Source organism: Bubalus bubalis, chromosome 1, assembly GCF_019923935.1.
Source record: "Bubalus bubalis isolate 160015118507 breed Murrah chromosome 1, NDDB_SH_1, whole genome shotgun sequence".
NCBI classification, from domain to species: Eukaryota; Metazoa; Chordata; class Mammalia; order Artiodactyla; family Bovidae; genus Bubalus; species Bubalus bubalis.
This window is the reverse complement of record NC_059157.1, coordinates 114864107-114892009: the sequence shown is the minus strand read 5'-3', so window position 1 is coordinate 114892009 and position 27903 is coordinate 114864107. Positions and strand designations below refer to the sequence as shown.

The following is a 27903-nucleotide window of genomic DNA, read 5'->3' as shown; positions in this document are numbered from 1 at the left end:
CTGAGGCCAGAGATATGAATCTCCTTTCTCCTCCCTTTCCTTTCCCTGCCCTACTGATAGCAAGTGGTAGGGTAGAGACTGCCAGCTGTTTACCCAAATCCCTTCTCCCCTTCTAGCCTGTATGGCTAGACTATATTTTCCAGACTCCTTTGCAGTTTGGTGAGCCATGTGATTATGTTCTCTCTAGTGGGATATAAGAGGAAGTGAAGCCTGGCGCATCCAAACCTCCCATCCTCACATCTTCATGTTCTTTTTCACCTCTGGCTGATTGGGATGTCAATTCCAAGGGCAACTTTGGAAGCTATGCATTAGAGAATGGCAGAGATGCCATAGTGTGGAGCCCGAAAAACAAGTGGAGGAGAGCCACCCCTCTGACCTGAACATCAGTGCTTCAGTCTGTTAAGTGAACAGGGAAAAGCTGCTGCCTTTGGGGAACCTATCTGTTACTGCAGCCTAGCCAAAAGCTAATCCAACTCCTACAAGTAGAGCAGGAAAACCCCTACAAAAGCTCTGACTATATACTGTACTGGAGATGCCAGGCTCACTGCTGATTTCACAGTCAACCACTCTGGAGTGGCCCCACTCCCACCCTTAGAGAGGTTAGGAATGTCTGACTCTTAACCTACTCAGTCCAGGAGTTTGGTCTGAATGGGTTTCCAACCTGTTTAATTCTAGATCTGGAATGGACCTAGGAATGTCATCTGATTTATTTCCTTGGCTCTGGACAGGCCTCTTCTAAGCCATCTGAGATGACCAAAAATCTTGTCTGGATTTTTATATCCCTAGGAAGGAAACACTCCAAATTCCTTAGACACCTGTTTTATACTTCCTTGCTACTGTGTCAGAGGTTTTTTTGTTTTTGTTTTTTTTTTTTACTGAACACTAAAATAGCAGAGCAGGAGTAGTCTTAGCAATCATCTGGACAATCTTTGTTTCACAGATGAGGAAACAGGCCCAGATCATACAAACAGTGGTGAAGTCAGGACGGAAGGCAAGGGCCCTAAAACCAATATGATTACTCTCTCCAGGGTTCTCTTTGCCTCCATCTCTCTCTTGCTTTTTTCTCTTGTTCTGTCCTGGGAGGAGAAGAAATAATGCTGGGATCCATCTTCATTGTGATCAGTCTTTCCAGGTTCTCCTGTGTTTCCCACCCTGCCCCTCACCCACAGTTTAAGCCTTACCCAGCTGACCTGAAATAGGTCCTTCTCCTAGAAAGTGGAGAGAAGATCAGAGATGGTGAATCTGTGCCTAAAGGGGAGGCATGTGTGACAGGAGCATGTTTGGTCCCCAGGCCTTGATGGCGAAGACCTCTCTGAATCCACCAGAAGCCTGAGAGTCATTAAGTCCTTACATGTCACTGGTGGTCCAGGAGGGCAACTGGGTTATGTGGAATGTTCTCTGAGGAAAGAAGGGAATGGCAGCCCAGAACCTCTGAACCTCACAGTGTCTCGGCTTGTTGGGGTTTGTCTGGCTGCCTCTGGGCAACTGGTTATATCAGAACTCTGGGCAGCCTGTTACTATGAGAGCAGGATCCAAGAAGTTGAACTGGGGCCAGGAGGGCAAACCAAGTTTCCTACAGGGGTGTGATGGTATGACACTTTCTTGGAAAGGCCTGGTAATTCCACACGAGAGCCCTGGAAAGCTGGGTTTGTTTTGTGGTTCTTTAAAAACAAAATAAAACCAAGTCGTTAACTTCTCACTCCACAGTTTAAGGTGAGCTTGTATATACAGAGCATCCTTTATGTTTTCTACCAAGTGACTCACTTTGACTGAATCACCAGAGAGTGGGTCTGGGTTCCTCTGGAGCTGTCCTGGACACCATGATCTGCTCATTACCCTCAAGGTGGGTCATGGGGCTCAGAGACGGCCACTGAGAGGAGCAGAGAATCAGGGCGGAGACAGGCCTGAAAGGGAAGTCCACCCTCATAGCTTCCCAAGCATCTGGTGGTCAGACAGGGTCCCCAGTAGAACTGATGAGCCTCCCAAGGAGCGCCAGCATTCATTTCAGTTGAGACATTGTCTGGATTATTGCAAATTCAAAATTGTGGGACCAGAATTAATGATGCCACATGGTCATTCACAGATAAATCACTTCATCTTTGGGTCTAGCTTCAGAATTTTGAGCAAATTATTCTCTTATTTTGAGCCTTTCTTTCTTCACCTAGAAATACAGAGGCTTAGTCTTACAATTTTACAGACATTTTATCTTTTATTTACCAAGAAAGTCTGTTTACATGAAATCTTTGACTCTTTCCCCTGAAGGTATCCATTTAAAATTTAGGGATCCCTGTGCATTATTCTGTTTAATATGCGATCTACATCCCTTTTCCGGATAGAGTTTGCCCTAGGCCTGTCTGAATTCACGGTTTTCTTTTCCCTGCAGCCTGTTTGGGTGTCCTGACCATGACATTTCTGCAGAACTCTGATGTGAGCCAAAGGCAGTGGTGGGGTGGAGATGGAATCCAGGCTTGAGAGGGCGCGGGGAGCTGGGTAGGATGACTCTCCAGTTGGCTGAAGGGTGAGGTGTTAAGGCTTGGCCACCGCCAACTCAGCCCCAGCCCTGGGGGCCTGGAGGAGAAATGGTGGTGGGTGGTGGGGACACTTCAGATTAATAAGGGTGGGAACAGGGCCACAGGTTCCACTGCTTTGCATATCAAAGCACTTTGTAGGATCTAGTTAGTGCTAATCACAGTACCCAGTACCTGCTTCTCACCGATCGTGCATTTAAGGAGTTGGGAAATTCTGGTTCCGGATTTGGAAGACTCGGGTTTTCTAAATTTTCTGCACATGGCAAGGCAATTCTAATTGGGAAGGGAGGGCGTGTGTGCATGTGTGTGTCTGTGTGTGCGTGTCCGTGTCCGTGTGTGTACGCGCGCCCAAGGTTGCCCTCTCCGAGGACCTCCCCCCGTGGTCCCAGGCCGGCGCTCGCGGCCCGGCCCCCGCCCCCTTCCTGCCCTCTCCCCGCCCCGGCCGGCCCGGCCGCGCTCGGTCGGTGATGTCAACCCGAGGAGGAGCCGCCCGCCCCGCGACCCGCCCGGGCTAATCAGCATGGAGCGGCGCCGAGGCCGCCTCCGCCGCGCCCGCCCGGCCCCCGGCCTCCCTCCCCCGGCTCCCCACAACTTTTGAGGCGGGGACCGCGCTCGCAGCCTCACTTCGCTCACTTCCCCGGCCCCGCGCGGCACCCGCCGCCCGCGTCCCTCGCACCCGCGGCCGCCCCGCGCCCGCCCCGCGCGCCGGGCATGTGAGCGCGGGCGGGCGCCGCCACCATGGCCTCGCCGCCGCTCCTGCTACTGCTGCTGCCGCTGCTGCTGCCGCCGCCGGCCGCCCCCGGGACGCGGGGCCAGCCGCCCTCCCCGGCAGGCGCGGGGCCGGCGTGGCCGACCGAGTCCAGCCCGGGTCGCAAGCTGCCGCCGTCGCCCACGCCGCCCCCGGAGCGCCGCGGGCCCGCATCCCCAGGCCACCGCCAGACCGCCCCTGCGCCGGGCGCCGCGAGGCGGCCGGGACCCTCGAGCCGGGACCCCCGAGGCGGGAGCGCGGGTGAGTGAGAGCAGGGGACGGGCGCCGCGCGAGCCTCGGGCTGGGGGCGTGGGCGCGCCCGGGGCCGCATCCCGCCGCCCTAGGCCCGGGCGACGCTCACCCCCGTGGGGGCTCCGCTTGGCCGGGCGCGCCGGGACTCTGCGGGTGGACCCGGAGGGAGGGCAGCGAGCCAGGAAGAGTGGTTTCCTAGACGCTTTCGCGGGAGGCTGGTCTGGGGGGTGTGGCCATCCTGTTGTCCCCCCACCCCCTTGGAGGAAAACTTATCTCCCATGGTGGACCCCGGATCCTGTATACACCCACCTTAAAAATAAAAGGAAAAACCCAAACCTCACAAAAAGCACTTCTCCCACTTCGGAGGTGGTAACATCCGGCCAGCCCATTCCCCAATTCCATTTTTTTTCCTATGGATGCAGAAATAGGCCTCTGTCGGTACAGAGCCTGACTTTCAAAATTAAATAACTGATTTTTTTTTAAGGGTTCTAGCCCTAAGGATATTTGTAAAAGACAAAGGATGTAGTTGGAAACCAAACACTCCACTGGCTCTCTGTAGAGCAGAGAGATCCAGGGACTGTGTGGAGGTGGGGAGGTTCCAGGGTGAAGCCCTGTACGGCAGACCCAAACACAGGACTGTCCCCCAGCCTTTCCTCCCTTTTCTTTTCCTGATGAGCTGCGGCTCCATACACAGCCACCGCCGGTCCACTCAGAGAGGGATCTGCCTGCTCTCCTCCAGACCTTTGTATCCAGTTCCTTCTTTGGGTCTGGAAGAAATGCTAAGGACCAAGTGGAATTCCAACCATAATACCATTGTGACCCCGGGAATGTCACCTCTTTTGATCCCGGTCTCTCCATCTGTGAAATGAAAGTTATGACCCTCGCTCTTCCCAGCCTCCTGGTGATGATGGGACAAAATGAAAGTAAAAATAAGTGGAAAGTTCTTTGAACAAAGTCAGCAATGCGGTGGTGTTAAAGCACTGCCTTCCCATGAGTGACACAAGGCATCTGTTCTCCTGGGTTACCCAGAGAAGCCAGGTCACTTGGAGCACTAGGTATTGTCTTAGAGTTTAGGTGAAGGCTGAAGACAGGTTTCATCTTCCTAGTGGATACTTCATTTAAGTCTCTCATATCACACAGACTTCCTGGGATAGGACTTAGCTTATTTCATTGCACCTAGGGATGCTTCCTCTAATTAAATAAGCAAAAAGCTTTAAAAAAAAAATCAGATCCTCAAGTAAAAACTCAATTTCACATTCATTAGTACTCTCATCATTTCAAATGCCTTGCCCTTGTGAACTTCTCCATCACGGGCACAAGATTGGGAAACTGAGAATCTGTAAAGGAAAGAGAGAGGGGAAAGAAGCTTCCAGAGACCCAAGAGACACACTCACCGGGACCCCAACTCTAGGTGACTTACAGCGCACATTGTTTTAAGTTCCACAGAAAGGAATCAAGAACATAAAAGAGAACATTTCCTGCTTTTCTCACACAAGGAGAGTAACCAAGAATACTGTGCAGAAACATATCAGTCTTCTAAATCAAAGTGGAGTACAGGAACTGAAAAGCAGCTTTCTATGGCTGGAAGTCAGGCTTTCTTGGCTATAGGGTCCCGTCTTGTTCATGGATGGGTGGGAGGGATGCTGATTTGCCAGGGAACTGAATGGATGAGACTGGTATAGAAGTCTCCTTCCTTCTCTTGTGGCTGAGAATCCTCACATATCACATAGAGCTCAGTGTTACAGGAGAGGGACAGTGGAGGCAGCTGGCTTAGGGGACTCAGCAGATGAGAGCTGGGGCTGATCTCCCTTGCTGGTCAGGGACCCCTGGCACCATAGATGATCCACGCTTCCTCACAGGCGTGGCGGGTAACTCTGCTAGTCTTGACTTTGCAACCTTTCCAGTTGCAAAGATTCCTTTGGGGAGGTGAGAGCAAAGGAGGTTTCAGGTGTGTGGTGGCTCTAGAGGCACGCACATGAGAGCCACAGAGAGCAGCTAGGCAGGAGCTGGGGGCATCCCAAACTTCTCTGACCTGAGAGGATCTCCCCTGTTCCTCCCACCCCTCCACAGAGACTACCCGAGGAGTGTCTGTACTTCAGTTGAGCTCAGGCTGGCTCTCAGGTGGAATGTAAGGAAGGTGAAAGTAGAAGAGAGGAAATTAATTACCTATTGAAAACTAATAGAAGCTACTGATACAGCTGAGGATTCAGGCGGGACTTGTACTTCTTTTCTGGTGGTGGCTCAGACAATGTCACTTAGAGGGAAAAAAGAAACAATGAACAAGAAACTTGCATCAAGTGATGTTCAGTGAGTTTGAGTTTCCTAGTAACCTCTGAGATTTTCTTTGGACCTTTTTTGATCGGCCACTGTGTATCACAAGGTACAATCAGTTATTTCCAAGGCAGGCAAGTCTCAACCCTGGAAGGGCCTCTGGAGGCCCTGTGGTCCACACAGTATCCCATTTGGATGTCTGCCCTCTCTGCACCCCTGACAGATGGACAGCCAGTATCTGCACCAGTGCTCTTGTGTTTGGGGAGATGCTTGCTGCTGCTGGTTATGAGCCCTGAGTCTTACAAATAAGGTGCTTCATTGGATTGTTGGGGAAACTGCCTGCAGCCCCTTGTGTTGTGGGGATGTTGGTGGTCAGTGCCTGGTCCTTGTGGCCTGGGCTTCCAAATACGGTGTCAACAGAGGGACCAGAGATGTCCTTTTCTTCTCCGGGGCCATTTCTAGCCCCTTTCCTCTTGGCAGAGTTCAAGGTTCTCACTGTTGAGTGATTGGGCTTGCATTCTGTGGGTTGTTAGCCTGCCTTAGACCACAAGTCCCTGGCCGGCAGCTCTGCCCTGCTTCCCGTTTGTGTGGCCTTTGTTAAACTTTGCGCCCACCTGTCACCCGCAGGCTGTTCAGCTCAACTTGTTGCTGGTGTTTCATGCCGCGGAGATAGGATGCCAAGTCCTCGAGGTTTCCTTTCTCTTGCTTTTCTTTTCTTTTTTTTTTTTTTTTTAACAACTTGGGGTTTCCAAGCCACAGTTTTAAGCAGAGTGCTTAAGTTTATACACTGACTTTTGCAGTCCGTATGCCAGACTTTAATTGTGAGATCCGCAAATGAGAGTGGGGGTTGGGAGAGGAGGCTTAAGTCATAATGAAAATCAATGCAGAAGGAAAGAACTTTCCCACCCAAAGGGGAAATGACGCTGAGGAGCTGAGCAGCCAGCCCAAGGAATAATAATCGTAGAAAAATGCAGTTCCCTAGAGTAAAGGAAGCACAGTGAGCCCAGCCCCTTCTGGGCTGTTAACATAGCTGTCCCCTGAGTGGCTGTAACTTTGCAGGCCAGCTGGTCATTCAGCTTTAGCTGGGGGGAACCCTTACACAGTGCAGTGAAGACCCAAGCTGGGCAGGAGGCAGCCCCCAGGGAAGAGAGAGTGGCTTCCCTTCAGAACCGTCCTGGCTGGGATGGGTGGTGGTGGTGGGGATTCCTGAGCAGCCCTACTGCTTTGATGGGGAGTACCCCAAATAGGAGAGGTGTGGGGAAAGGGACTCACCCTGGCCCGCGTGTGTTTAAAAGCCACATCCTTTTAACCTCATGCGTGCAAACGCTAAACTGCTGTTTCCTGCCCCAGTGGTGTGGGCAGGGTGAGAATGAGAGGTGTTTGCTGCCCAGCTGGGCAGTTACTGCACCCCTGGTCCTGGAGCGGGGGCGGGGAGGAGCCTGTGCCCTCCCAGTGATTCCCCTCTGCCTACCAGCAGCCCTGCCCAGCTGGCTGAAAACGGCCTTCTCGGAACTGGCGTGTTGTCTCAGCCGCTCAGAAGGAAAGCAAAGCCCCTATGGCAGTTGCAGTTTCTGAGTCCTTGGTGTCTCCTTCAGCGGCTGCCCTCTGCCCCACCCACTTTTGTGTGAACAGAGGTTTCAGCTGCAGTAAATGTCCCTCCTTTCAAGAATCCTGGGGAAGGAAGCAACAGGAAAGACCGTTTCACTCCCTCTTTGACTTCTAGTCTTTGAGCACCTGTGTGGTGGGAACTTTCGCATTCATCATCCCATTTAATTCTCAAAATAACCCCCACGAGGGATATTATTGCCCTTTTACAATTGTGGAAACTGAAACCTGGTGATGTTAGATAAGACATATAAAGGGAGGAGGAAGAATTGAAATCGATTTGACCAGATCCATTTGCTCTTTCCACAATTATCATGTAGCCTGAGTTTTCTCATCAGTAAAATGGGGTGAGAGTTGTCGCGATCACTAAGATCCTCTCCAGCGTATCATCCTTCTTCCTTGGTCCTTTGCTCTCACCCTTTTTTAGAGAATAGGGAGTAGGATTGGGATGAGGAGATGGCAGGGGTAATGGGGACAACCTGCAGAGTAGAGATTCTAATGAAAGAAGGTGGGATCATGAGCCTTTCTACACATATAAGATGGTATTTTATATACAGATTGTGAGTTACACCCTGCTTATATGCCAGTCCATAGGTTATTGGTGCTAGAGGTAGCTACATTCGATAGCAACCAAACTGAAATGAATTGGTGATGTTCTTAACGGGCTCTCCAGGAACAAGGCTGCTACTCTGAGGCCGTGTTATGAATACCCATTCAGTAGGAGGAGACATCAAATGGTACCCCATTCAGAGGCTATAGAATTGTTTCTTTTTTCACATCTGTGCCCTCTTCTACCCACTTACCATACATCTTGCTTAGACCAAAACAAAGATGTTTCTGTCCTATCTTCTCCCTCTTCTTTTGTTGGAGTGTGGTATGTGACTGTGTGCGTCACATTGGATTGATCTGTAGATCAGAAAATATGTACAGAGCCCTTTCTCTGTTTGAGGAGCTGCGGCAGGTTATAGGGAGGGTGTGAGCACCTGGGGTACATGCAGTCTTGCTGGAGTGCAAATACCAATGTCTAAAAAGCAAAATGATGGTGCAAGAGTGATTCATCGCTGACGCAGTGTCACGGGGCAGTCATACTGACCCTTAGGTATGCTGTGGATGGAGACAGCCTGCAACGTGCAGAGGTGGAGGGACAGCTGATGCGGGCAGTCCAGGGGGACACGATAGAGAGGAGGAAGGAGTTGCCTGAATATGGATAGACAGACGGGGAGGCTATTGACATCAGCAAAATCCCAAATACTGAAACCCTGAAGATTTTTTTTTTTTTTAATGCAGCTTCTTAACAGCCAAGAAGATGGGAGAGAGGACCTGGGGAGACTAGTTAGACTCTAGTATAACTGGAGTCATTGAAGACAGGACTGGAAAGGAGGACTGGGTCATGTTGGGAAGGCTTTTGAGGCCTCTTGAAGGCGTCTGTGTTTGTCTCATCCACAGTGAGGAGCCCCCTGAGGGCTTGCGAGGAAGGAGCAGTATTGTTTTCTTGATGAGTGTTCACACATGCTTGGTGCTGGGGCCCATGAGTGAATCACATACACATCTGCCCATACTACAGCCCGGCAGTCATGTCAGAGATACTGGAATGTTGATGGGCAGTATATCACAGATGCTGGGAGGAAAAGGCTGAGCAGGGCTAGAATGGAGTGAGCGGAAATTGAAAGGGAGCGATGCAAGAACCCACGCAGGAGAAGGTGGTGACCACCTGCCTGCAGGGATGATGGGCGCACAGTGGACAGAGGAGCTGGTTTCCATCAGCTGAAGTGCCTTTGCTGTAAAGACTGTAGCCTGCCCCAGTGGGTGTCTTCCGCGGACAGCTGAGAATGCAGAACTGAGCTCAGATGAGTTCAGGGCTGATTCAGCCTGGCGGGTGAGCCTGAGCAGCAGTGAACACCCCGGAAGAAGAGAAAGCCAGCTCTGACCTGATGGAGAACGTCCAGCGTAGATGGCGAGAAAACAGCAGCGCCTGGCAAGGGGCCAGGCAGGCCTGAGGGCAGCATGAGAGCTGAGCAGCTTGGGGCTGGCTGTGGAAGGGCAGGTGATTTGAGTCAGTGCCCACTGTGGGCATACAAAGCTGTGAAGGAACACGTAAGCTGACATTAGTTGCTGAGTCTTGTCTCATCTGTACACTGTCTCAGTTGGAAGGAAAGGGGGGATGGGGAGAATGAGGCCTGAAGGAAGAAGGCAGATGTTGGCCTCCCTGGGCAAAGTTCAACAGGGACGTCAAAGAGGAAGGTCAGAGACCTGGGGCCTTTGATTCCCACCCCAAATCATCATTGACTGCCCCATCCTCCCGAGGCAGGAGTTGGTGATACCGTCCACCTAGTTACTTAAAGGAGAAGCTGAGAAGCTACCCTCCATCCTCTTTGTCCTGACCCTCTACATTTTGGTGTGCGTGTGCAGTGATGGGGGGCAACTCCAGTTGCTTTTGTTTCAGAACTAAATCCCAAAACCGCCTTCTTCATCTCTGCTGTTCTTTTGTCCTCCCTGTATCTACTCAGGCTCTCCCTCTACTCTGTGCTCCCGGGAGCCAGTGATTTTCTTAAATGTACTTCTGGTAACCTCACTCTTGGGCTGAACCCCTCACTCTCAACCCTCCATGGGCTTTCTGTTGTGCTGAGAATAAATCTACTCCCCCTGGTAGAACCCAAGATCCGCAGGTCTGACCCCACCAGCTCTCCGGCTTCTTCTCACACCACTCCCCATCCTAACCCCCAGATCACTGTTTGTACACACCCAGCCCCGTCCTGTCCTGGAGACGAGGCGCAGGTGTCTCCAGCTGTAATGGCGCTCACCTTGCAGGCAGAGGGAGCAGCCTGTGCGAAGGCCCCAAGGCCAGAAGGAGCTTGCTGCCCGTTTCAGGATGGAGAGACGGGAGGCCACAGCGGCCCGGGTCACATGGGGCCATGGGAGGGTGGTGAGGAGGGCAGACTGTCTTCTAGGCGCCAGGAGGGGTGTTAAGCAGGGGAGTGATGTGGAGAATAGACTGCGGGGAGCCAGTGGCTCTGAATGCGCACTTGTGAGCCCACGTGAGCTACTGCTCTGTGGGAGGAAGTGCAGATTTTATTCATGTTTGTTCCCTAGTGCCCAGCGTGGGCCCTGGCATAGGGAGCATCTGCCTGGCCTCAGGCCACCCTCTGCCCCAGTGCCACCGTGGCAGCACCCGCACCACCGCATGCTCTAGGGCTGCTCTTGTAAGATCTCTTCAGGAGCCGGCAGGTCCCCAGAGGCTGCTCAAGAGGGACATGCGCCTTTGAGCTGTATTTTGGTTTGGGGTACTTGAATGTCATGTTGTTATTGTGTCACATAAGCGTGTCTGAGGAAAGCTTAAGGTCAGATGGTGTAGGCAGCAGGTAAGGCTCTGTGTTCTCAGTTCCTGGGGTTGTTGGGGGTGGGGGCTGGAGAGGAGGCTCTGAATTCATTGGAAACCCTGAATAAGAGCCACCCCCAGTCTCTGGGCAGGGAAGGAGCTGGGCTGCTGGAGGCAAGGAGATGGATTTGTTAAGTTTGACAAGTTTCTGCTTAATGTCTTTGATAAGTTGGGAGATGAAGACCAGGGAGGAAGATGGGTGACGAGAGGAGGGCAGAGGCCGAGGTCAAGCTCTCCAGCTGGCCCTGCGCCATCCTGGGCGTCTGAACAGAGGCTCACACAGGAGGAAGGAGCAGCAAGAATCTGGAGGAGAGACACCCAGTTGTAATCTGGTGGGATGTTGTTCTTTGGGTGAGGTCCTGACTCGTGATTACCGAGTGTCAGGCCAGTATTGACAACCACTGCTTCCCGTCCCCAGCTTCAACGTGGGAATGAGTTTTTACTTCTGGCCTCTGGGGCCACCGTTCCCTCCGGGTGAGACTTTTTCTGGGATCATCTTTTGCCAGGGTGTGGATGAGAGCCTTGCCGGCTTTGCAGTCCTGGACCTGGGGAGGTCCTGGCTTGGAGGTCAGACAGACTCATTCCAAACCCTAACAGCACATCTGGCCAGCTGTGCAGCCTTGCTGTGGTATTCAGCCTCTGTGTGCCTTCAGCTTCTCATCTGTCAGAGGGGCTATTAATAGGCCCTTGCTCAGGGAATAGAGTGTCATGATCCCCTAGAGGGCAGATGCGAGTGCCTGGGCAGGAGAGCTCTATAAATATCGGCCATGATGACACTCCCTAACCCAGGCCTGTTCACACTGGCCGTTGTAACGGTGGCAAGGCCACCTTCACCTCCAGGTTCAAGGTACCTTCCAAGAACCCCTATTACCTGATTCTCTCTCACCCTGGACCCCTGCCACTCTCACCTGTGGTCTTCTAGAACTCTCTCTCTCCATCCTTAGCTTCAGATGCAGAGAGGAAAGAGCAGGATTTGAAGTTGGAAAAACTCAGTGTGACAGTCCTTGCTTACAGTCATCTGAGGAGACCAGGTTAACACACATGAAGCGATTAGGATTCAACAAAAACAGCATGTAAGGTGTACGTGACTCCAAAACATTAGGCCTTTGAAAGTCAGTCGTAGTTGGGCCTCTGTGGCCAATGAGCGTTCTTCTTCAGGTCAGAACCTTTGGACGTTACTGACACACACCTCCAAAGTGTTTGAAGGAGTTGGGAGCCACTTCAGAGCTGGTTTGCGGGGCGCAAGCAACTGGCTGCTGGTTTTATTTTTGCAGTTATACCTTCTCCCAGATCCAAAATGGGTTCAACTTATCTCCATCTCTTATATTAGAATGGGCCTTGAATTTGTGTCTGTTTCCAAAATAATCCAACCCCTTTATCAAGGGATGAAAAATTGCTGTTATCTAGGAAACGCCAGAGAATATTCTGCAGGCTCTGTTGAAAATTAGGGAATTTTAGAAAAGAGCTCGAGCCGTGACAGCACTGTTGAAGCAAGTGTGGTCTCGATGGGACCTCCTTGAAGGGGATCCGCCTCTGGGGAGGTGAATTCTTGTGGTTTGCTAGGAATTATTTATAGTATCGTCACGCCTTGCGGTGATAGAGTGCCGCTGTCTCTAGCCGCTGGGAGGGCTGGAAAGACAGATACCAGGGGTCGCTCAAGTGCTCTGACAGGGTCAGAGAACTTCTGCTCTTAACCCCTTCACTTTCTAGGTCTTTCTAGGTATGGGGCACTGGGCAGACACCTAATGTCTCTGCGTCTTACTGTCCTTAGGTTAAAAATGAAGATCATAATGTCTATTAATGCTTCCCTAACAAGGCTTTTGAGGAGAAGCAAATATAATTATGACTGTGAAAGCATGTTTAAATGTAGACATATCAAGTAATGAGTCATAATATAATGAACTGATGGGAACCTTGGGCAAGGCTTTTTGTCTCTGAGCCGGTGTCCGTATCTGTACAACGGAGGTGATAACACCAGTTGTGTCTGCCGCACAGTGTGGTTGTAGGGGGTGAAGTGGATCCATGCACATGGATGAGCTTTGTAAATGTGTGTGCTGCGTGTGAGTTAGTCATTGATGCTTCAGGGGAACACATCGGACGTTGTTACTACTCTTAAGTGAGGTGGGGCTCCATGGAGAAGGTAGATGTGGGAGGATAAGGGAAAGGAGGAGAGTAGGTAGAGGAAGGAAGAACATTCTAGAAAATCTTGGTGGCCTTTTTCAAGCCTCTGTCTATCCTCTAAGCTAGCACTGGCTGAATAGCTTCTCCCCGTCTCTGCCTCTCTCACCAAATGGGATATCCCTCACAGCCCCACTCTCGGCCTTTTCCCTCCAACTCAGTGCAGTGAACGTTTATCGAGCATCTCCTGTGAGCCACAGTCTCTCACAGGGGACACAGAAATGGGATCATGTAAGTTATAATTGTATAAAAGAGTAAAACAGTAGTGTTGAGGGAGAGAGTTGTCTCTGGGAAGGCTTCCTGGAGGTAGCAGTCTCTGGGCTGGGCATGAGAAATGAGTCAGATTTTGCCAGAAAGCCAAGGGCAAGAGAGCAGGGTATTCTAGGTAGGAGGATGGCAGGAAGGAAGGCTTGGAGAGGAGATAGCAGGGCTTCACCTATTTTCACTGAGGGGGTGGTTCCCATACAACCTGTCTTCTCTGCAGAAACCCAGTTCCATGCCTTCAGCCAGCAGTCAGATATTCACACATTCATACACATTTATCCTGCTTCACTTCCAACACCTCAGATAGCAGTCATAAACGCAGACAGGTCGCCCTTTCGCTCCCCTAGACCTGGCCTCCCTTCGCCTGATAATGGTCCTGTTAATGTCTCCAGTGCACGTTGAAAACCCCCGTCATCTTTGTTTCGCTGCCTTTTCTCACTCACGGGTAATCATTGTGGACTCTTCCCTCCCTTCTTTCCTCCCATCCTCCCTTCCTCCCTTTCTTCCTTCCTCCTCCTGAATCCCATCACTTGTTAATCAGATGGAATTAAGTTCACATAACTCCATTCTGATGGTGGGTGACCCGAGCTGTCGTGGTGTGTCATCCCACTTGGGCAGTGAAGCTGCAGTGTGGAGCCCCGGTCCCTTGGAGGGCGTCCTGGAAGCAGGAGGTCTGCCTCAGCCCTTTCCGGCTTTCCCATTCACAGGTGTCTTTGTTTCGCTTCTTCCTTTTCTAACCTTCATTCTTTATTTCCATAGTTTTGATCAGTCTTTCTTTGGAGTTGGACAGACCTGGGTTGATGTCCAGGGCTTCTACTTGCCATGAACCTTAGCCAGTTTACTTATCTCACTGCACCTCAGTGTCTTTATCAGAAAACAGGGATATTAACGGTGCCTACCTCCCAGGGCTGCCGAGAGGATTAACTGGGACGGTCCCTGTGAAGTGCTGGCACGTGCTTGCTGGAAGCCGGCGCTCCCCTCATCTGGGCTGCTGTAATAATAACCAATAATTACGCTACTCCGGTGGGCTTCTTTAAAAAAAATTCTCCCTAGCTTTATCTCTCCCTCCCTCTGTAAGTTTCTCCCCTTTGTCTTATTTCTCTTTTCAGCCCCATTCCTTTCTTCTCCCTCTATTTTCTTTTGTTTTTCACTGGCTATGGCAGATGATTTTTCAAGTGTTGGTTATATTTGAACCGAGTGTCAGGTTTCTCAATCTTAATTTTAAAAGGCTGCTAGTAAACTTTTAATTTATCTCCCAAAATAGATTTTCCTTTGCCCCTGCGGGCTCCCAGCGGGCCCACGGTGAGCCCCCTACCCTGGTCCCATGAGAGGCAGTGACCACGGCGACCACTTCTTCTCTTCTGCAGTCCAGGCCTCAACGTGGGTCTGATGTGTACATTTTCTAACCTGTAAACTTTCCAGACAAATGATGCTTCTCTGGTTTCCTTGGAGGCCTGACCACCTCTCGTAGGCCGGTGGAGTAACGGGACTGTAGACTGTGTAAAGGCACCGGCGTCTGGTTCAGTCCGCCCGCCGCCCCGGTAGCGCCCAGGCTTCCTGCCCCCTCCCCATGCCTCTCCCCCTTCCTCCTCGGAACCAGGATGTTTTCCTTGCCTCTTTATTGTTTCGCTAACCTGGCAGGCCTCCTTTGGTGGAGCTCTGCCACCAGGCTTCCTCTCTGGGTGTGAGCGAATGTCAGAGTGAACACACGGGAGGCAAGGAGGCCGGCTCCCCACCCCGAACCTTCACCTCCAGGCGCCGCTTGCTTATCCCTCTTTCTCAAAACGGCATCTTTGCTAAGGAGCCTCCATTTCAGCTCCTCTGTGCATGTTTATTTTTCAGAGGGTGAAGCGGGACAAAGAACACCAAGGCACAAGGTATACAGGCTCCCTGCAGAGAGCCTTTTGTTTACTTATATAATCAATGGGAATCTTCTGACCTTTGTCCTTCTAAAGGTCTTGTTCCCCCCTTAAACCTATAGAATTATTTTTAAAGCAAGAGCATGAGGTCACACCAAGGTCCTTCATCTTTCATTCCTGTCTGGATAGGCAGCCTCTTTCCTTAGCACCCCCGAGGCCACCTCAGGGGCGATTCCCTCTCTGGAATCCTGATCCCAGTCCCGGGTGGGCTCCAAGTCAGGCGGACTCCCGGTCAGTCCCACAGGCCTGCCTTTGTCCCCGGAGGATGGTCAGCTGGACAAAAGCCGACTCTTTCACTGGGAGGGGAGGATAATGTGCCTTGTAAAGTTCATGCTTCTCATGACAGGAGGCCTTTCCAGGGGAATCTTTTTAAAAAATCACATCATCGGATCTTGAGTCCAAACACTTCTCAATGTGTATGGTTTTTCTTGGGACTGCTCCTTTCAGGGTAAGAACAAGGAAGGAAACGAAACTCCCCGAGAGCCCTGGACAGTCCAGATTGAGAGCTGAGTCTTTTGTTCACACAAACTCATTTGGCTCCTAAACGTCCTCCACCCAGAATCATTACATCCGCAGCAGCATTTCAAAACACTGCCCAGAGTGGCCCAGCTGAGCAGGCGGCTGCCTTGCTGGTGAGATTGCAGCCACCCTCCCCCCATGCCCCCAAGGTTCCTGCCGGCTCCAGAGTATCCCGCCACTGGCCATCCGGCCTGAAATCCCCCTCATCTGGATGATTCCTGGGGTGCAGGCCATGAGGCCACCAGGGCCCTGCTGTGGAAGGCCTGGGATTGGAGGAGGGGGCAGCAGCCAGGGAGGGAGGGTGGGGTTCTGGCCTTAGCTCCACACCTTCCAAACTCCCCCAGCACCCGCTCTGCCTCACTGGGCCACCATCTCAGCAGCACCAGAGGGATTTATTTCCATGGTTCAGCTTCCTTGAAGCTCCTTGACGCAAGATTCCAGTGTCTTGTGTGTGATTGACGCTCAGTAAACATATGTACTTTTTTATTGTGAAAAAATATGTCATGTGACTTCCCAGTGGCTCAGTGGTAAAGAATTCACCTGCCAGTGCAGGAGACGCAGGAGACGTGGGTTCGATCCCTAGGCCAGGAAGATCCCCTGGAAGAAGAAATGGCTCTTCACTCCAGCATTCTTGCCTGGAGAATCCCATGGACAGAGGAGCCTGGTGGGCTACAGTCCATGGGGTTGCAGAGTTGGACACGACTGAGTGAGCACGCGCACCATATGTAGTATAAAATTTAGCATGTTAAGTGTACCATTCGTTGGCATTCATCACATTCACAGTGGTATACAACCATCACCACCACTCATTCCCAGAACTTTTTCATTTTCTAAACAGAAACTCATCCTATTCCTCCCTCCCTCCAGCCCCTACTAACCTCTATTCTGCTTTCTGTCTGTATGACTTTATCTGTTCTAGGTACCACAAAGAAGCAGAATTATGTAGTATTTGTCATTTTGAGTTTGGCTCATTTCACTTACCATAATGTTTTCAGGTTTCACCACGGTGTACCATGTGTCAGAGTTTCCGTCCTTTGTGAGGCTGAGTAATATACTATCGTATGCATGCACCACATTCGTTTATCCATCTACCTGATGATGGGCACTTGGTCTGCTTCCACATTCTGGCTACTGTGAATAACGCTGCTGGGAACATGGGTGTACACGTATCTGGCATCTTGATTCCCTGCTTTCCGTTCTTTTGTATAGGTGCCTAGCAGTAGAATTGCCGGATCGTATGATAATTATATGTCTCTGTTTTTGAGGAATCACCAAACCATTTTCCACAGTAGCTACACCCTTTTCTAGTCCCTCCAGCAAAGCACCAAGGGTCCCAGTGTCTCCATATCCTTGCTAACACTTCTTGTTTTTCATTTTGTTTGGATAATCTCTATCCTATTGAGTGTGAAAGTAAACATATTTTTAAAACTCATAAATGCCACTGAGTGAATTGTGGATTTGGAACTGTCAAATCCCGTCATGTGAGGGCCAGAGTAGTTGGTTGCTGGGGTCCCTGAGGACAGAGATCACCTCTGAAGAGGGATGAGGGCACCAAAGACCACACAGCCAAATTTCCAACTTCCCAGAACAACTAACAGCCCTTGGGTGCTAGCTAGGGAAACAGGTCACGCACCATACATTACATAATCTGGGAAGAGCTGGCTGAGCTTCTCTCAGTCCTGACTGGTGTTCATGTAGGTGCGTTCATTAGGAAAGACGCTGGAATGAAAGAGCTGGCCTCTAGTCTCCACTCTGCCACTTATTGTCTGGGTTATTCTGGGCAAGTGACCCCAATACTGAGCCTCAGTCTTTTCTTCTGTAAAATGGGGTAAGAATTCCTATGCTACTGCACTCTGAGTGTCGGGATCTAATAGGATAATTTAGTCCCCTGCCGCAAAGTTATCCCATAAAAAGTACTTTGCAGATTGTGAATGTGTGAGATTTCTTGATAACATCTCTGAGAATAGGAGCCTAGTTTCCTTCCCCCTTAAAGTTCTTGTGAACAATGTCCTCCTCCTCTTGTGGTTTCCAGCCCAAGGAATTAAAAAGAGAAGCGGCTCACAGTCTCTCTCTTTTAAAGTCTCATTTCTTCCCTCCCTGTGTGAGCAATTGAGTTTTAGGAAAGTCTTTGAAAATTACAAAGAAACTGCTGTCAGAGTTTTAAGAAGCCACGTCGGCACATACGACCGTGCAGATCCAGGCACCCAGCTCCGCAGCACTCTGAAGAGCGTTCCCCAGGTTGAGGATCCCAGAAAAGGGGGCAGGAACGGGGAATCCCACAGCTGACTGTGGTCAGGGCTCAGTGTCTTATTGACCTCCCAGAGCCTCTCCCTGGGGAGCTTTAACCCCTAGCCATCTGACCTTCACCTTCCATCTTCCAAGCATCACTCAGCAAAGTCCTGGGAACTTCGGTTTACTCTCGCTGGGCTTTGTGCAGCCCTGCTGACTGTGGCCTCTGTCTGCTGTATCTCTGCACACACTGCCTTCCTGACTCCTGCTTTCAATGTCATCCTGTCCTTCCCTTGTCATCTGTGTCTCTTTCACTGGCTCTTCTCCTCCCACCCAGTTCTAGTTCTCCCCTCAGTTCAGTCCTTGCCCTGCCTTCCCCTTCACCTGCCGCCCCTCTGCCCTTCCTCCTGATCGCCCATCCCACATCTTAACTGCCTGTCATACTTTTCTACCTGGAAGTCATAACATCATCCCAGACTTCATATTTTGAAAAAGGGCTTTTCTTCTCCCATAAATTCATCCTCCATCTCACCACTACTCCTTCTGTGTTACCATCCTTTTCATTACCCATGAAGTTCATCTCTGAGTTAGAAGTTAATTTAGATGTCCTCTTGTTCAGTCTTCCAGCTAATAACACGCAGCTGCTGCCAGGCCAAGTCTGTCGGATGCCAGAGCCCACGTGATAGGCACTGTCTTGCTGCTCTTAGAAGCAGGGAGTGCAGCTGGGCTTAAGGCTACAGGTTGGAGGCCGGTGAGACTTCATCTGGCCCTGCTCGTTGGTTAGTGCCTCGAAGGCCCAGTGTCACCGAATAGGCTGAGGTGTGATGGAAGGAGACCTGCGTTGACTGTTTTCTCTCTGCTGTTGAGCTGTGACCGTGGACAGTCAATCTTTACCCCTTAGTCTCCCCATGTGCCATGACACCCGCTTGACCAGCTGTCACGTGTGTTGAGTGAGATAACACAGGTGAAAACACTTAGCACCGTGGCATGAGATCTGAATCTAAATGGTGGGAAACGAACATAAAGCGCTTGTGCTTCAACTCTGTGCCCCAGAAGCAGAGGGTGTAGCTGGCAACACTTGACTTGGGGCGGCCGCAGCGGTAGGTGGTGCCTCGGGGGCGGGGGTGGCCGGGCCGCCTGGAGGAAATTGCCTCTGTGGATGACACGGCAGGCTCTCCACACACAGCCACTCTGCTGCTCAGGAACAGTGCGAGCCAAAAACCCTCAAATCAGGGGGCTGGGGGGCAAGGAGTTGACTCTGTAGCAGCTGCTAATTAGGAAATGCTACTCCCAGGCAGTGCTAGAACCCCTGATGATCCTGGTTCACAAACAGATGTTTTGGAACATTAAGACATTACAGAAGTGGAAGTTGTCAACTTGGAAAAAAATAAAACAGGCAAAGCAGTAAAGCTCTCTTGTTAATGTAATCTCCATTCATGGTACAAGGGAAAGTGATTGCCCGACACCAGGAGCTGAGCACAGAGGGAAGGATGCTAATTTCCAGTTCCAGAGACAGCTGGGAAATGGCCATCTAAACTCGACTATGAGGCTGGTCATGTGGCTCAGTTGCCACAGGATGTGAGTGGGGTTTGAGTAATCACCTCTGACCCCGCCATGGAGAGGGATGGGTAAGGTGAGGAGTGCCAGCCTCCTGCACCTCGGGGCACCCCTTCCCACCCGGAGGCTGCGCCCGTGCATCTGGTGGGGCAAGCCTCTTCTGCTCACTGTCTGGCTGGCCCAGGCTCCGTGGCCTGAGGCATACCTTCTTTCTTTCTCGGATTCCTCTTCTCCACCAAGAAGAGCAGCTTTCCGGATACCTGCCCCTGCCTGTGGTGGGTTCCTGTAGAGTCCTGTTCACTTTACTCTGAATCGCTCTCCCACTGAGGTTTTTACACCTGCGCTAAATAAGGAGCACACCTCAGGCAAAATTTAGCCACAGGAACCCTGAACAACCCAGGGCTTCTGTAAGGAGTTGTCCTTGGACTTCAGTAAATATTTTAGCACTTGACTCATTACTTTTCCTGAGATAGAGCCTGGAATGGTGCAAAGCACTTAACGATCACAATCAAGACCTTGAATAGCAGAGAGGGCAGGCTGGGCTCTGCCTGCCCCCCACCACGTGGTTAGTGAATCCCTTTTCTGAGAAATAGTTCATCTGCAATAACAGGAGTAGAGATACCTCCAGAGTTAAGCGGGGGGCAGTGGGATACTGTTTTTTGGGAATCCCAGGCCAGGGACATCAGGGGCTTGTTTTATAAAATTTTATTTTTATTTTTATCAAACTTCTGCGTGGTTTAAAGATTGAGTACGTTTTATATGGCTATTATAAAAAACACTGACCACTCCTACCATTATCATTTTCTGCTTCCCACTTTCAGTCCTTTTAACTGATTTTTTAAGGAATGATGTCCATATCTCTAAGTAGCATGCTTATGTCCCTGTTTATTGATTTTTTTTTTTTTTTTTGGTTTTGGTTTTAGGCTACAATCATTGATTTCTCTTGGTGGAAATTTTATATCATTCCAAGCTCTACCAGTTTTACTCTTTAGGGTCAGCTTTAAAATGCATTTTGACACAGCTTAGTTACCTTTCTCCTGCACAACATGATTCTGATCGTCCCCCCTGACTTATGTTATGTTTACTCTGTCTTGTCTTCTTAATCCGACAAATGAGAAATTGCTGTTTTATAAATTCAGTGCTTCATAGGTTTTACGCACATATTTACCATTTGCTTTGCTCATTATTTCTTCTTGCATCTTATAGCTTTCACCTAAAATTGCCTTTTTTGCTACTTGAAATAAATTCTCCATCATTTCGTTTAGTGGACGTAGTTGATTAACCCAAATCTGACTGAAAATGTTTCTGTTTTGAAAGATAGTTTCAAGACAGTTTTCAAATATAATGCTGTCGAGTATACAATTCTAGTTTTTTCTCTCTCAGCACGTTAAAAATATTTATCCACAATGGCTTCCATTGTTGCTATTGAGAAATCAACTATTATTTGAATTATCATCTTCTGTAGCTGCTTTGTCATTTTTTCCTCCTGGTTGTTTTTAAGACCTAGTGTTTGTGATTTTTCTGCCCTTTCTCTGTGATATGGGCTTATATTTCTTTTTATTTAGCTTCCTAAGGATTCATTTGACTTCCTTAGTCTGAAGACATATACTTTTTATCAGTTCTGGAAAATTCTTGGCCATTACCTTTTTGAATATTACTATTTTTCTTTTTTCTCATTTCCCCTCCTAGAACTCCAGTTAGATATATGTTGTACTTTCTCACTGTATCTTCTTGTTTCTTCATCTCTTTTTCATATTTTCTGTCTCTTCATGTCATCTCAGCATTCTCTTGTCATCTGTCTTGTAATTCTTAATTCTCTTTTCAGCTGTATCTAATCTGCTGTTGAGTTTCCTAATTTTAATTATTATTTTTTCATTTCTAGAGTTTCCATGCAGATGTCTTTCAATTTTAAGCCATTATTTATAGTCTTTTTCTCTCATTTTCAATTTTTTCTTATTTATCTTCATGGAGTTTTATATACTTACATTCTTTGTCTGATAATTCCAGTAGTTGAAGTCTTTCTTGTCTAGTTTGCTGACTTTTGCCCACAAATGCCTTTTTCTTGTTTATTTTGTGATTTTTTTTTTTACTGTGATTTCTTATTCCTTAGGATTTTATCCAATTTTATATAATAGGATTTTATCCAATTTTAAATAATAAAAATAAGGGGAAGGTATGTTCACCTAAAGATCATTCACATTTGTTCCTCCCAGGTACTCAGAGACACTGTGTATCAGCACCACTTTTTCCTCCCCATTAACAATGTGTGTGTGTGTGGTTTGTGATATAATTTACATACCATAGAATTCAGCATTTTAAAGTACAGGCATACCTCCGAGATATTGTGGGTTTAATTCCAGACCACTGCAATAAAGTGAATATCACAATAAAGCAAGTCACATGGAATTTTTGGTTTCCCAGTGAATTTAAAAGTTGTGTTTAAAATATACTGTAGTCTGTTAAGTGTACAATAGCATTATGTCTAAAAAGCACAATGTACATATTTTAGTTAAAAATAATGCTTTTGGTACCAATAGACTTGATTGACACAGGATTACCACAGACTTTGAATTTGTAAAAAAAATGCAGTATCTGTGAGTTACAATAAAATGAGGTATGCCTATATATAATTCAGTGGTTTCTAGTATATTCACAAGGTTCAGGACCACTTTTAAAAACATATTTGTAATAATTTTCTTTGGTGTATAGTTGATTTACAATGTTGTTAGTTTCAGGTATAGAGCAAAGTGATTCAGTTACGCAAATATTCATTCTTTATTGCATTATTTTCTCCTATAGGTTATCACAGAATATTGAGTTCCCTGTACTATACAATGTGTTCTTGTCAGTTGCCTGTCTTATTTGTAGTAGTGTGATTTATCCCTTCCCACTATATTTCCCCTTTGGTAACTGTAAGTTTGCTTCTGATATCTGTAAGGCTGTTTTGTGAATAAGTTCATTTGTATCATTTTTAAAAATTGGAATTCAGAGAGGTGAGCTAACTCCAAAGCTGGCAGCTGCTCTGGGGCACCTGCTCATCATTTGTGACCTTGAACTTCTGTCCTGATGGCCACAGGGATGCAGGAGATAGGAGGGAGCCTGAGAGAAAACTCAGGCTATGAGTGATATCATATGATATTTGTCTTTCTCTGCCTGACTTACTTCACTTAGCATCATAATCTCTGTAGGATCACTTTTAAGTATACCCGTGGCTTGAGGTTTAGAGCACACAGGTGTTGTATGTGCTGCACACCCACATAAGGGCTAGCTTTATGGTTATCAATTCTTGGGTGAGTTGTTGTTTTTCTTTCACCTGAAACCAAGATTGAGCGGCCAGATTTAGTGCTGTCCTCTTCGGCAGGGCAGGTTTGTTTCTACTTGCCTTACACCCAAGGTATAGCCCTGGTCCCGACTTCATATAGGAGTTTTCTCTCAGGCTCCCTCCGATCTCCTGCATCCCTGTGGCCGCCAGGACAGAAGATCAAGGTCACAAATGATGAGCAGGTTCCCCAGAGCAGCTGCCAGCTTTGGAGTTTAGCTCACCTCTCTGAATTTCAGCTCTCGGTTCATTTTTGACCTCACTAGATTTGCTTGCTAACTCAGCAATGCGTTTATAAGTATTCTTTAAAAAACTTTTTATTCAGCGTTTTTAGTTGTTGTTAGTGGCAGGGTTATTCAGGATACTGCAGGACAACAGTCTACCTTTTAGTTTTGTTTATAGTGTGCATTTTTCCTGCCTTCTGTTTTTAGTCAACCCTCCAGGGAGACAGCATGGTTCAGTGATAGCCATGTCCTGTCTTCACATGGCCATTCTTTTCCGTTTGAAGACTGGAATTCCTTGAGCTGATTGGATCTTAGGGCACCCATCTCTTGCTCCCTAAAGGAGACGTTGCTGCTTCCAGAGGCTCAGCCATTCTGACCATTGGCCAAGCCTCACACTCATCTTCAGGCTGTAAATAGAACTAACTTCATTTCCTTCTCTTTGCTCATGGCTTACCAGTTTTGGAGCAGGGGTTTTAAAGTCCCTTCTGCCTCCTGACAATCACTTTTTTCTGGCTTCTTTTGAGAATAACTTATCTCATTGTGCCAAGTTGACCAAGAGGGTAGGGAAGGCATCTTCAGATCCTTTCCCTCCTCTTGGGAGGTCAGCTGGCCTTTGCAGCTCAGAGAGGAAGAACAAAGGTTACATGCTGTGTGGGTTGCTCACTGCTGTCCATAACCCAAGGGTCCCACGTTGAACTTATGTACTTGGTGGCTGCCCTGGAAACACCACTCCACATCCCATTTCTAGCTGAGTGTGGACCTTGACTGTCTGGGGCTGGGCCCCAGGGGAGCTCAGATGCCTAGGAAACGCCCTCGTCCTTAGGAAGCTTCTGTTAATTATCACTTACAGGAAACAGAATAGGAAGCATGGAAAAAGTAATTCTCAAGGGGGTTGGGGAGGAAATGATTCCCTTGGGAAAGGTCATCAGAATCTCTTTATGGAAGGATTTATAGTCAGCACCCTCCAGCTCCAGTCTGTGCATCATTGCTTCAGGTGGGAGTGGATCAGAGTGGGGACAATGCCGAAAACCTCTGCTCTAGAATTGCACTGTCTATATGGCCTCATGTGGCTATTGTGCCCTAGAAGTGTGGCTGGCAAATTACTCTCTGGACTTTAAAGATTTAATTCCAAAAAAAGAATGCAAAATATCTCAATAGTTTTATATCAGTTACGTATTGAAGTATTATTTTGAATATGTTGGAGTAAATAAAATATTTGTTAAAATTATTTTCACCCATTTCTTTTAAAAATGTGGCTACTATAAGTTTTAAAGTTATTTATGTGGCTTGCATTTGTGGCTTACTTTATATACCTCTTGGACAGGGCTGATCTAGAAGATGACTTGCTCCTTTGGGGGTGTGTGTGTGTGTGATATTTTGAGTTGAACTGTAGGTTCTGCCTGCAACATTTGCTGGTCCAGTGGTTGGCCCTTTTTGTAAATAGAACTAACTTCATTTCCTTCTCTTTGCTCATGGCTTGGCCCTGAGTGGTTGGCCCTGACTCATATGGATAGAAGTGACTTCATTCATCCCTGCAAAGCTTTCTCAACACCAACCTCAATCCTAAGCAGAAAGAAAAATATCATTCCCAAATGGGAACATAAAAATGGGTTTTTCAAGGAGCCATGTGGTCAGCAATAACTTCAAATTGGTCTCTTTCTATCGATTTTCATCACTTATTCTGCTTATTGTAAAATTTAATCCTGTATAATATTGTTGCTTTCTAATTTCTTCCCCTGGATTGCAAGAATAATTACTGTTGGAGAAAAAGAAAGGTGAAGTTATTCTCCTTGAACCCACTTCTCCATTGATGTATGTGCTTACGTATGTTTTCTGAAGGTTTAGTGCTCTTTTTAGAAGGCAATAAGCTCTCACTGATTTGTTTTCCTCTTGTTTCAGCTGTTGTAAAAAACCACTGGCTAGAAAGCAGCACTGAACCCCAAATAGAAAACATCACCTTTGATCAGAATCAAGTGGACTTTTCAACAGTGGTCTCCAAAGAGGGCGTCATGGTGCAGACCCCCAGGAAGAGCCATCCTTCTTTGGATGCTCCAGAAAACATCACCTTACAAACTGAAACAGCAGCTGCTAGAGGAATAAATGACTCTTCAGGGAGAACAGATTTCACCATTCCCCACTATGGGCCTGAAAGAACAATGACTCTGACTTCTCAGAGCAGCACCTTAGGTGAGTTTATGCTAATGACACTATTTCGTGCATGAATATCCAGTCCTGGGAAACCAAATCTCTGATGGTCTCTGCCTTCCCCCATCCTGAGTCATGATGCTCAGCCAAGGGTCCTGGGACAGAGAGGACCACACTGTTCCTTAGGCTCCACCTGTGGCTCATTGTGGTTAATTGAGTTGTAAGTATAGACCAGGGGAGGGTGCAGATTTGCTGAGTGGCCTGACCAATCCTGTGGAATCTACATTCCACGGCCATACCAAATCCACACCACGTTGGCGGTCCTGTCACACTCAGCCGTCTCCTAGGTACCAGGTCTGGTAGACTGCTGGGCTGTGTTGTTTGTGTTGACGTAGCTCAGATGGTTGTTCTTGTGCCAGTCTGCACAGCACAAACTGTTTTGCCATTTTTAGCAAAGGATTTCAATAAGGGGCTCAGGCTGGGTGAGCAAGATTTGATTGAAGAAGCGAAGACAAAGAAAGCTAGCACCGACTAGATACCCACTCAGCACCAACATATCTCATCTCTCTATTCTCACAGCAAGTGATAAGGTCACATTGCTCTCATTTTAGGAATTTGGAAACTGAAGCTAGAGAAATCCATCAGTCCAATGTGTGCAGGTCAGACAGTTAATGGGTTTCAGAGCTGAGATTTGAGCCTAAGCCTGTGTATCTGAGCAAGGTGGGAGGGGTGGCTGAGGAGTGCAATGCCTGGATCATGTGAACGAAGATACAGAGGAAGGAAGAGAATGTGGCCTCTTTGTGGATGGGGAGGATGTAAGTCACACACACAGGAGAGGAGCAGCGGGTAGGACAGTCGTGTGGGTGGGGTTAGGCACAATTAGCCAACACTTTGAAAACCAAGCAGTTTTGATTTGGCGTGATGGGGAATGTCACTGAAGATTTTTGAACAAGGCAGTCACATGATTAAAGTGAATTTGGGCAGGTGCATCTGGCAGATGGGTAGACGATGTCTGGGGTGGGAGATGGAGCAGAAGTAACCTGGAGTCCCGGAGAGCACCCAAGCAGACACAGAAAGCCAGATACCAGGTGCTAACGTATAGCCTGGTGTTAACGTATGGTCTGGTGGCTTTGGGGATGGAGAGGAAAGAATCAGTAAAGACTCTTCACAAAGGAAAACTGATACACTTTGGTGATGACCTAAAGGAAGAGGCTGAAACCATCAAAGGTGACCCCATCCCACCCCAGTGATGGGAGGTCTGGTTGGGGGACTCAATTCTGTAAAGGGTATGTAGGGCAGAATTTTACATTCCATTTGTGAATGGTGGATATAGAGCTTAGAAACTGTATGTGATGCTGCCTGGGTTTGTTGGTCATTCAGATCGTGGAAATTTTATGTTAAATTTAAGTAAATTCTGGGACCAGCTTTGTGGAATGTGAGTGATGTGTCATGATCCAAAACTGACCTCTGGTTCCATGTCGTCTGATATTTAGCTTCTTTGTGCTCCTTTGTTGATAATTTTACCATAAAATGCAGAGTCTTTGTTTGCGAGATCTGAAAACAGCCTTTGTGTGAGTCTGTGGTCTCTGCTTCAGGAGGAAATTTTTCAAAGAATGAACAGTTGCTCCTAATTTCTTCTCATGTCTGTTTTATAGAGGTCAGAGGTGAGCTCACTCAAAGATGGTTCAGACATTTGGAAGTCTGCTGGTGGAATGTTAATTGTCTCTGTCTACTTTCAGCCTTGGGAAAGCGTCACCCGCCATCCAGCAGTTCAGGGTCAGAAGCAAGAACTGACCCTCTTTACATGGAGAGTGGAACATCCTGGGGTTCCCCGGCAGGGGCACAGGGGCTCCCCGAAGAAGTGACTGTGCACACCCAAATGGCTGCCACTTCGGTTTTGAGCCAGTCCTCTCTCCCTGCTGTGGAGCGGGGAGAAGAGACCGCACTCCCCGGGCAGAGAAATTCCTCGGGACCAGAGCCCTCCTGGCTGCCTCTCTCCAGGACATCGGCTTACTCCCCTCCTTCTGACCATCCCTCATGTGAGTGCTTCTGTCCCAGCTTCACCCTCTGAAGTCATGCAGAATAGAAATAAATGGCCCTGAATGTCCAGCCAGTTACATACTCATCACAGGGGCTAAGGAAAAAGACTTTAAGCACCAGGGCAAAGTATTGGGGGTTAAAAGTACAACCTGCACAATTTATCTCAGTGCTGAAGTTCATATTTAAAATGTGTTTTCTTTACTTGTATAAGGAAGAAAATAATAGTTGGTCCGGTAGCTGCTCTAGACCTTTCTTTCCGCCAGGCCCTGCTTTTTCCCCTTTCCCCCACATACACACAAACACACACAACCAAGACTGAGTGTGGCGGTGTGTGTTCTTGCCTAAGAGACCAGTTCCAGGGTGAATAAAATGGTGCACATTGTGCCATTCGATAGAGAGTTATATTTGTATTTCCTCATTATTGCAAAAATGTTTCTTTCAATGGCAAAGATAACAGACAGTTTTCTCTGGGCATCATTTCAAGAAAACCCATACAGGCAGGTGTTTGCAAGGTTGCAGTGGTGGATCCCTGGGCCCTTTGTGTTCCAACCCCTGGCCATCAGTTAAGTCTCCATGTAGGTGTCCCACCTCCACTGAGCCTTTCATGAACCCTCTGAGCCATGCACCAGGTCACACTAGCTTATCCTTATCCATCTTCACCTTCTACCTAGCTGCATTGTAATCCTCTGAGGACACAGATTGTGTCTGTTACTTCTCTTAGGTTCCTCT

The 27903-nt window shown here is 48.4% G+C and overlaps 1 protein-coding gene across 3 annotated transcripts in view; it reads left to right on the top strand.

The window, feature by feature from the left end:
* Positions 1-3251: 3251 nt before the first annotated feature.
* HEG1 (heart development protein with EGF like domains 1) overlaps positions 3252-27903 on the top strand; it is an 83827-nt gene continuing 59175 nt past the window's right edge. For 2 of the 3 annotated variants that reach the window (XM_025267106.3, XM_044942658.2), the window contains exons 1-3: positions 3252-3537; positions 24889-25176; positions 26874-27173. In XM_025267106.3, coding sequence (XP_025122891.3) covers positions 3267-3537; positions 24889-25176; positions 26874-27173 — 859 coding nt within the window. In that variant the 5' untranslated portion in view covers positions 3252-3266. Of the gene's footprint in view, positions 3538-19107; positions 19722-24888; positions 25177-26873; positions 27174-27903 lie in introns of those variants that run through there. The other variant, XM_044942652.2, reaches the window with a different exon arrangement.